This window comes from Diabrotica virgifera, chromosome 7, assembly GCF_917563875.1.
Source record: "Diabrotica virgifera virgifera chromosome 7, PGI_DIABVI_V3a".
Taxonomy (NCBI): domain Eukaryota; kingdom Metazoa; phylum Arthropoda; class Insecta; order Coleoptera; family Chrysomelidae; genus Diabrotica; species Diabrotica virgifera.
In genome coordinates, this window is record NC_065449.1 from 198606990 (window position 1) to 198617640 (window position 10651).

At 33.9% G+C, this 10651-nt stretch overlaps 1 protein-coding gene across 2 annotated transcripts in view; it reads right to left on the minus strand.

Moving 5' to 3' along the window:
- Window positions 1-3064, minus strand: part of LOC114335235 (condensin complex subunit 2) — a 66920-nt gene extending 63856 nt beyond the window's left edge. The window contains exons 1-2 of one of the 2 annotated variants that reach the window (XM_050655307.1): window positions 2922-3064; window positions 2384-2865 (exon numbers count right to left, since the gene is read on the minus strand). In XM_050655307.1, the coding sequence (XP_050511264.1) occupies window positions 2384-2683 (300 nt within the window). In that variant the 5' untranslated portion in view covers window positions 2684-2865; window positions 2922-3064. Of the gene's footprint in view, window positions 1-409; window positions 574-2383; window positions 2866-2921 lie in introns of those variants that run through there. The other variant, XM_050655308.1, reaches the window with a different exon arrangement.
- Window positions 3065-10651: the final 7587 nt, after the last annotated feature.

The following is a 10651-nucleotide window of genomic DNA, read 5'->3' on the forward strand; positions in this document are numbered from 1 at the left end:
TTATTACAAATATTTCTATACATAATATCATATTTTTTTCTTTCTATTTTAACCCATTCACAACGGGTGGAGTAATTGCTTGTATATGGCTTGTGTACAGTGTTGGGAAAATTTTGCACTTTACGATCAAACTGGTGGAGCAGTAGTTTATATCCGTTCTGTTGAATTGTTTTTTGGCTGTATTATTTACAATATTATTTCCTTATTACAAAAAACACTTATGTAAATACCTAAAAATCTACAGTGAGAGAACCTGAACGATTAAGATTAATTGACGTAATAGTACAGCGCTCGCTCATCAAAGCTGTAAATGAAAATTGTATTTGTAGAGCAACCATATTGAAAAAGTTAAAGTTACCCTATCCTGTCTGAGTTTTGGAAATAGTAGAACTAAATGTTTGTCCCTTACCTCCAAAAATTTCAAAATTTCTCTTTTTGCTTTAAACAAATTTGAATTATTGCTAGGTCGTGTGCTTCTAAAACTAATATTTGGTGTATACAGAATTCCTCTTTCAGAAACTTTCATAATTTTAGTTGTAAAAATTAATAAACCGTGTATAAAATATAAAAATATGTAAATTATTATGACAAATAAAAATGTCAGACTATTGCTCATTCTAGTTTCTACTATCTCTATACCTATACTTCACATAAATTTAAAGGTAATGGTTTGTGTAAGTTTTTCAAAAATTGGATCAAAAGAAAAAGAAAAAGGAGAAAGCCTCACTAACAAAAAGATGAACCTATTTTGGTAATACCAAATAGTTATAAATAATATCTTTTAACAATAAATTTTCCCAAAAATTTAATTTTTTTTTATTTGAAAATCAATCTGACTTATTCCATTAGCCACAAATCATAGTAAAGACTATTTTACTGTAGTCTGCTGATTTAAATTGACAATTAAATTAGTGAAATAGAATTGTGAAACTATATTTCATACTCTTGAGAAAGAATGCTGTAAAACATATTATAATGCAGAGGTCTATTATTAGCTTCACATCAAAAAAAAATATTTCAAAGGTCTAATTTTGTTTTCAAGGAATACAATTAACAGGTCATAGACTGATTTGTCAAATAAAGCAGAATAAAAACGATAAATTAACTAGACCCGAGATATTTAGATTAATAGACATATTTGTGCAGCATACCCCGAACTTACCGAGAGGGAGAACTCTTACTCATTACAAAATTGGACATTCAATAAGGTCGAATTTTTCCTTCTAAACAGCTAATGCGCAGGCGATCTCCCTCTGGGTAAGTTCAGGATATATACTCAAGTCTCATACAATCTTGATATTAATTCTATGGTAGAATTCTCACTGAATCAAGACCCACCATAGGTTGTAGAGCCAGGCCCGCCGAGAGGGGGGTATAGCCCAGTACATTTTACCGGGGCCCAGCGATGTAAGGGGCCCGGCGTCATGTTTTCTTTGCTTCTCACTTTATGTGCATAATGGGTTTAGTTAATGCTCAGCTATATTTAATATGCCTTTACCTCTATTTTGAAATATAGGGCCTAGTATTGAGGCAACTGATAATTTTGAGCTCAACGCAATATTTCGCTGTGAAATATTTAATATTGTCATAGATTGCATAATACGCAACTTAACCAGAAGATTTAATGCAGCAATTGAAATTCATTCACTATTTAACATTTTATTAACATTCTGAGATGAAGATAACTCCAATATTAAAAAAATTGATATATTGCACAAGTTTTATAAAGAAGACGATAGAGCGATATACAAGGAGAATATGTATTTGTGAATCTCAATTCTCTCCAATAGATTTACTTAATAAAATTAAACATCCCAAATTGGAATCATTATTTCCTAACGTCATTATAGCATCAAAAATATTTTGCACATTACCGGTGGTAGTCACAAAAAGGAAAAGGTCTTTTAGTTTTTTTTCTCGCATAAAAAATGCTATGAGATCTACAATCAAACAGGATCGGTTAACTGGCCTAGCAACTTTGTGCATTGAGAAAGATTTGATAAAATCATGCCATTTTTCGAAAATTATGGACATCTTTGCCAATCAAAAAAGTTATATTTGAAATGTTTTTTATTATTTATTATTGATAATTTTATTTCTATAAAAATTAAACAATTTTTTTCGCTCGTAACTTTTTGTCGAGGGCCTGTTCTTCACTTCTTACCGGGGCCCGCTCATCCCTCTCAACGGCCCTGTGTAGAGCCAATGATGATGATGAAGATTTACATGGAGAAAAGATCAGATGAGGAATGTTCTTGGCAGAGTTGAATGAAGGGACTAGCAAAATCTAGTTATTGATAAATGTAATATGGAAGAATGACTGAATTCAGAACGATATCAAATATACTATAAAACTGGAGTATAAAACAAAAACTGGTCTTACATTTTCTGCAAAAAGATGAGTGTACACCACATATTGATCCTTTATAAACGATTCACTCAAGTTCACTGATTTTACAGGCGACACGTTAGTTAAACGTCTTTGAATCTTTGCAATGCTTCTTCTAGCCGCTCTTTGATCATCATCATTTGGTACTTCCACAAATGAACTGTTCAGTGATGACGTGTTTAAAGATCTCCTTAGTGGAGATGGTGCATTTGTGTTAACTAATATAGAACGTCTCCTTGGATCTGAAACCATCGGGGTTGATGTCACCAATGAACTTGTTGAAGCTTCAGCCATTTTTTTGTATTAAAAATATAGGTTATTTGAATGCTTATCCCTAAATAGGTTGGAATTCTACTTAAAACATTGATGAGATAAAGTCGGTTGTTGTGTAACTAGTTTCTTCTTGACGTTATTTAACTTCTACAGTATATACGATTAAAAATGTTGGAGGTTCATATCAACTTCTTCATAAGTACCTAAAATGTTGATAAGTTAGATTAAATTAATACCTATGAAATATAAAATTATGTACTTAGTGCTAAGCGTCTCCTAAATATATATTTACGTTATTGTATAAAAAAGTAAATGAACTGAAACTTTTAATCTTTTAAAATTAACTCGCTCCCATAACAGGCGTCAGTTTACTATTTTCAAAAACTCTATTGACTGTTGTGACAGTTGACAGTTGATTTTAAGAAATGGCGGTTATTATTTTAGGCATATTTTAACAAATATTTTGTAAAATTTGTGTTAGATTTTATTTCAAATATTCCAAGTTTAATTGATTGATTCTTATTTTTTTTTAAATATCATGTACACATAAAAAATATTTTGCCAATTCAGTGTATATTTTGCTCACAGCTTTGATTTTATCTACAATATGATTAAATTTAAATGTTACATAGAAAGTTATGCCACACATTATACAATAATTATAAACTGCTCGTCAAAAGTTAGGGATATATAAAATTATGCTCATTTTCATAGTTGTTTTTTCGTGAACAGATTAACGGATTCCTCTAATTTTTTTATTATTTTAGATTTTTCTTTAGTATTTACACAGTTGTGCAAAGGTTAACTCAAACATCTTTTTTGTGCTTATACCGGGTAGAAGTCAGCTGAAGAATATATTAAATTATAATTTTTTTAGTACAATTAATTATCTTAAAGATATACATTTATTTCATAAAATGTAATAATTATATTTTAATTGTTCAACATCCGCTAATAACCTTCCGTGGTTGATGCGGCTTTATGTAAATAAAAAAAAGAAAAGAAATGTTTTCTTATGTTAAGTTTGAGACACCCTATGTAGGGAGGACGAGGTACAAATATGTGAGTAAGTGAGTATACATAAGAATCGTATTGCAGTCTATGTTTCGTGAACATTTTGTTTTTTTAATGTCCCTGATATCTTTAGAAACAAAGAAAATAGACGGTTTTGTAGTTTAACATGTGTTTTAACCGAAACAAAAGTTTGAGACACCTTGTAAAGAGGAAAAGGCACAAAGATGGGTATACATCAATAATATGTCGTAGGCTCATATTTTGTGAATATTTAATTTCTCTGATATCTTTAATAACAATAAAAATAGACGGGTTTACTCTTTTAATATCTGTTTTAACTGACTACATGCGATTCGTGAGAAAGCCATGTCTTATCATACCACTACACTTTTAAGATGAAATTATTTTCTACATATAGTGCGAAAGGAATAGAGTGTATAAAGAAAAAAATCTGTGTAATGTACCTCTCGCTATTTAAAAAGCCTACACCAAAAAATAGCACACTATCTGCGGACTTTGCATGCCTATATTTTTAATACCTATGTATATACAATCATAAGATTCGATTCCAGCAATAAAATTGCTGGTAAATAACTTTTCCCAAAAATGGACTCTTCTCCGATAATCTGTCCAAAGTCCTATATAGAACCTAGGATGTTTACCGAAGCTAATCCCGAAAATTTGATTAGGTCAGCATCCGAGATACAACTAATCCGAGATAGTATCTACATTATTAACAACTCCCTAACAAGTTACGTTATTTGCCGGAATAAACAATTCATATCCATCATTTTTGATTTCCTCATTTAACACAATTTTATTAGCAGCCTCCCATTTCTTGATAAGAAATGCTAATTCGGTTTTTTCCTTTCTTATTTAGTTTAAGTATATTCCCGATTTTCTTATCATGTATGTATTTTGCTAGTTTCAAAAAACTACAATTTCCAACATTATCATTTTTGATTCCATTTATACCTCAAATGGACAGGTATCATTGTTTAAAAATGGATTCTTTTTTTAAACAATGCCGGTATTCGTGTATTAAGAATGTTTTTTTTTCTTTTTTTGTTTTGTTTCATTTTTATTAATAGTATTTGAATTATCATTGCTATTAAGTAATTTCATATTTAAACTTATATTATTTTCAGTATCCTCTATATTATCTAACATCTCAACACAGGGGGGGTTAATTCCCCCCGTGCTGTCACCCATAATTATAGATAATCCTCTTTAGGGCCGGTACTTTCTGTCCCGATTAAACCCCGGTTAGAGGTATTTTATCATGCAAAATTCCTCTAATCGGGGTTTAATCGAGACAGAAAGTACCGGCCCTTAAAGCAAAGCTCTTTTTTTCCTAACTAGATAATACCTATATTATCATTGTTTATATAGGGATAGTTGGTCAGCCCAATAGGAAAATTTGTTTGATTCTAATTGAGACAGTCACGCCGGATGTCCCCACAATTTCTGTCAGGATCGCAACGTAACGCGTAACTAAGATACATCCAAAGTGCATAGAAAGCAACTTGGATACGATCCTATTCATAACACCCCAACTCGCATACATATTAAGAAAAATAAATAGAAGAGTATATTTACAAATTGAATTAATGATGTCATGCTACTATATACATTACATTATATATATAATAGCATGACATCATTAATTCGATTTCTAAATAGATTCTTCCATATATATTTATTTTTCTTAATATGTAAGCGAGTTGGGGTGTTATGAATAGGATCGTATCCAACTTGCTTTCTATGCATTTTGGATGTATCTTAGTTACGCGTTACGTTGCGATCCTGACAGAAATTGTGGGGACATCTGGTGACTGTCTCAATTTGAATCAAACATATTTACGTATTTACCTATTGGGCTGACGAACTATCTCCCTAATATTATTTATTTGAATTCACGAAAATACAAGAAATTTAAATAGTTTTAGCCTAGGAAATTGGTTATAAATACCTACTTACCTCTATAGGTATGTAGTTCCGATTTTGTTTCTACCGCCTGCGTTTTTTGGGTTTTTATCACGTCCACACACCCTGTTAAGACACAACACAACTGTTCTGCTGCTCTTCACGAAAGCCATAAGTGTGTCGTATGTCTCACAGGCTCAAAGTAGAGGAGCGGCTATCGAGAGCTCTCCGTGCCGTAATAGTTACGACTAAGACCGACTGAGGGCACTGGCACTCATTGTCATTGGCATTGGCGCGAAGAAAAATCAAATATAAACATTAAAAAAATGAATAACCATTTTTAATTTCGTTGCAAAACGAAAATACAGCCACACCATATTCTAGTCCAATCAGAGAGTGCAGCAAGCACCTCTACCGATTTCGAAACTTATTAGTCTCTCATCAGGAGGCACATATTCTGATCTCTCTGTTTCAACCGAAACAACCCCCGCCTTGCAGTCACGGATTGCAACGAACGAAATGGCATAGATGCCCTAGCGACAACTGCTAGCAAAAGACTAAGTTTTCAATCTAATGGCATATAAAACAACATAATGTTACTCTACATCCCACCAGACTGAAAACAATGGGAACTTTCTTTGGTTACATCTCCGAGGCTTCTACAATTTGCAAGCCATAACGGATGCTGAGACTAAGGAAGATGAGGGAATTTTACAATTTTATAATTCACGTCCCATCTGCTTAGCGCGGTAAAGTTCCAACGAGAATGGTTCCCTTCATACTCCAATCAGAGTAAACATGTAAATCAAAAATGAATAACCATTTTCAATTTCGTTGCAAAACGAAAATACAGCTGCATCATATTCTAGTCCAATCAGAGAGTGCAGCAAGCACCTCTACCGGTTTCGAAACTTATTAGTCTCTCATCAGGAGGCACATATGCTGATCTCTCTGTTTCAACCGAAACAAACCCCGGCGTGCAGTCACGGATTGCAACGAACGAAATGGCATAGATGCCCTAGCGGCAACTGCTAGCAAAAGACTAAGTTTTCAATCTAATGCAGCGTTTCTCAACGTTTTACCATTTGCGCCCCAATTTTCTATAATTATTTTCACCGCGCCCCCCCCCTCGTTCAATAACAATATATATATATATATATATATATATATATATATATATATATATATATATATATATATATATATATATATATATATATATATATATATATATATATGCAATAATAATATACCTTGAGCAGCATGAAACCTAATAAACTAAAAAGACATTGGGAAACGCTTCATAGTGAGTACATTAACAAACCCCGAGAATTCTTCGAGTTAAAATTAAAATGGCGTGAAAAGCAAAAATTATTTTTAATAAAAACTTTGACTGTGAATGAAATAGCTTTACTTGCCTCTTATAAAGTCTGATATTAAATAGCCAGATCTAAAAAGTCTAACACTATTGCTGAAGATCTTATATTACCAACTACAATCAAAATTCTAGAAACTGTGTTTGGAGATAATTTTGCTAAAAAATTGGGGTGTATACTTCTATCAAATGATACTGTTGCCCGCCGAATTGGTGATATAGCTGAATATGTAGAGGATCAGCTAATCAGGAAGTTGCGTGAAAAGCTGTTTTAGATTCAGCTTGATGCGGCAACAGTAGCAATAAATATGCTCATTTTATTGCCTACGTTCGATTTTATGATGGCAGATCAGCAGTAGAACTACTTTTCTGCAAACCAATAGAATTGATAGCAAATTCGCTTGAATTATTTGCTATGTTAAATGATTATACAAATGAAGCAAAAATAGAGACATTGTATGATCAACAGAGAAGCTCTGGCTTGAATATTGTGCTAACTAGGGTTGTAAAAATAGTTAATTATCTACATAAAAATGAGACCTTTGAAAACTAGAATCTTTTCTGTACTTTGCAAAGACATGGATGCAGTACATTCAGCATTATTATTTTATTGTGAGGCAAGCTGGTTATTACGTGGGAAATTTTTACAACATGTTTTGAATTAAGACATGAAATCGCCATTTTTCTAGAAGAAGAAAAGAGGCCGCAAGCCTAGATGTTTCACGATGGTTTATTTTTGATGAAATTGAGTTACTTGGTTGATATATTCGAGAAACTAAATATTTTGAACTTACAACTTCAAGGGGCCAATACACATATATTTGAAATGAATGATAAAGTTACCGCTTTCTGTAGAAAATTGAAATTGTGGAGCAGAAATTTAAAGCAAAAAACCTAGAAATATTTGAAAATGTGGATGAATGTTTTAAAACTTACCAGGCTGAAGAACAACACGTGAAAGTTGTTTTTGTAACCATTGAAAATCATTTAGCAATGCTGACAAAAAATTTTAAAAGACATTTTTTTGCCGACGACCAATTAATACGCACCTAATAGTTATGAGTGGGTCGGGAATCTGTTTCAAATTACACCCGAAGAGCTCTCTACTGCAGAAGAAGAAACCTTCATAGACTTCACAGCAAATGCCCAAATCAAGAAACAGTTTAATATTAGAGCCCTCTTTGAATTTTGGGCAGGGGTAAATGATGAGTTTTCTGCACTGAAAATCAGAGCGTTCCGTATACTATTACCGTTTTCACCATCCTACCTTTGAGAAACAGGATTTTCCGCGATGGCTGCTTTAAAGACCAAATATAGATCACAGCTAAATATAGAGAAAGAACTGAGAGCGTCTATTTCTAATATTACACCCTGTTTCGATAAGCTTTGCTCTGCAAAACAGGCCCAAGGGAGTCACTAATTTACATTAAAGTTGTTGATTTAGTATTCAGTGCTCATAACTATGTATAGCTCCTTGTTCATGGGTATTTTATTTTTTTGTTTGTCAGAATTTTGTTTTGCTTTGACTTTAGTAAATTAGTCAATGTTTTAGGTTTTTTTTTATATTTTCATGCCCCCCCATTGCTAAAAGCGCGCCCCCCTAGGGGGGCGCGCCCCACAGGTTGAGAATCACTGATCTAATGGCATATAAAACAACATAATGTTACTCTACATCCCACCAGACTGAAAACAATGGGAACCTTCTCTGGTTACACCTCTGAGGCTTCTACAATTTGCAAGCCATAACGGGTGCTGAGACTAAGGAAGATGAGGGAATTTTACAATTTATAATTCACGTCCCATCTGCTCAGCGCGGTAAAGTTACGACGAGAATGGTTCCCTTCGTATTCCAATCAGAGTAAACATGTAAATCAAAAATGAATAACCATTTTCAATTTCGTTGAAAAACGAAAATACAGCCCCATCATATTCTAGTCCAATCAGAGAGTTCAGCAAGCACCTCTACCGGTTTTGAAACTTATTAGTCTCTCATCGGGAGGCACATATGCTGCTCTAGGGCATCTATGCCATTTCGTTCGTTGCAATCCGTGACTGCACGCCGGGGTTTGTTTTGGTTGGATCAGAGAGAGCAGCATATGTGCCTCCTGATGAGAGACTAATAAGTTTCGAAACCGGTAGAGGTGCTTGCTGCACTCTCTGATTGGACTAGAATATGATGAGGCTGTATTTTCGTTTTGCAACGAAATTGAAAATGGTTATTCATTTTTGATTTACATGTTTACTCTGATTGGAGTATAAAGGGAACCATTCTCGTTGGAACTTTACCGCGCTGAGCAGATGGGACGTGAATTATAAATCGTAAAATTCAATCACCATCCTTAGTCTCAGCATCCGTATGGCTTGCAAATTGTAGAAGCCTCGGAGGTGTAACCAGAGAAGGTTCCCATTGTTTTCAGTCTGGTGGGATGTAGAGTAACATTATGTTGTTATATATGCCATTAGATTGAAAACTTAATCTTATAACCATTTAAATTATTGCTAGTTAACACGTTAAGCGCCGAACTATATTTTGAAATGTGAATAATATCTATACAAACGGCGCCCTGGACCCGACTACTGTGTACACAGTGAGGAGCGCGCTAATAACTGGAAAAATAACGCAAAAGATGAAAAACATATTAAGTTATGAGATAAAAAGAAATGAAACTAGTTAAGGTGGGGAATTTACCGATAGAAACCTACAAATTTACATTTTAATTCATTGTTTCCCACCTTTAGACGTACCGGACAAGTTTGGCAACGTGAGATCAAAAAATTAAAAAATACGTGTTCAATATTTTTCAAAAATCTATCGACTGATATCAAACACGACCACCACACAGAGAGGGGTGGGGAGTAAATTTAAAATTTTAAATACGCAAACCGCAATATTTCGCGAAATGAACATCATATCGAAGAACTGAAAAATGCTCGTATTCAATATTTTTGAAAAATCTATCGAATGACACTAAACACGAACCCCCACGGACGTGAGGTGGGGGATTACTTTAAAATCTTAAATGGGAGTCCCCATTTTTATTGCAGATTTGGATTCCTTACATAAAAATACTTTTTGGCTGTTGATTTCTGTATGGAGCATACGACTCAAAAGTCGACGAGAATGTTTGTATTAAGGTACGTATAGATACTTATATGCGCGCCGAATACTTCGCGCCGTGTGTGAGGTACGCGTTCGTGGCGGGTTCGTTAGATTAGTACGCGTTAGTACGTGTTTTCAAGTGGCACACAAACGGTGCGCACACGATACAACTTCTGTCGGCGCCAAGAACGCACGGCGTACACACGGCGCGAAGTGCGACGCGCATATCTATACGTACCTTTAGGTTAAGAAACTAAAGCTTTAAGAACAATTTTATTTAGGTGAAACATCAAGACCATTAAACGTTAGAATAGGTGAACATCAGTCTTATATTAAAAATAGAGAATTCGATAGATCTCAAATATGTCAACACTCATGGGATAATGAACATAGAGTTCAATGGAGAGGTTCAAGTATAGTCCTGAAAGAATCAGATAGCAAAAAGAGAAAAATCAAAGAAGCGGCTCTAATTATGCTAAATATGAAACCAATTGTGTCGCAAATTCCTCGGTAGAATGCAGTAGGATGTGGGTACCCATACTGAAAGAGGAAGTCAATAGAAAGAAAATACCAC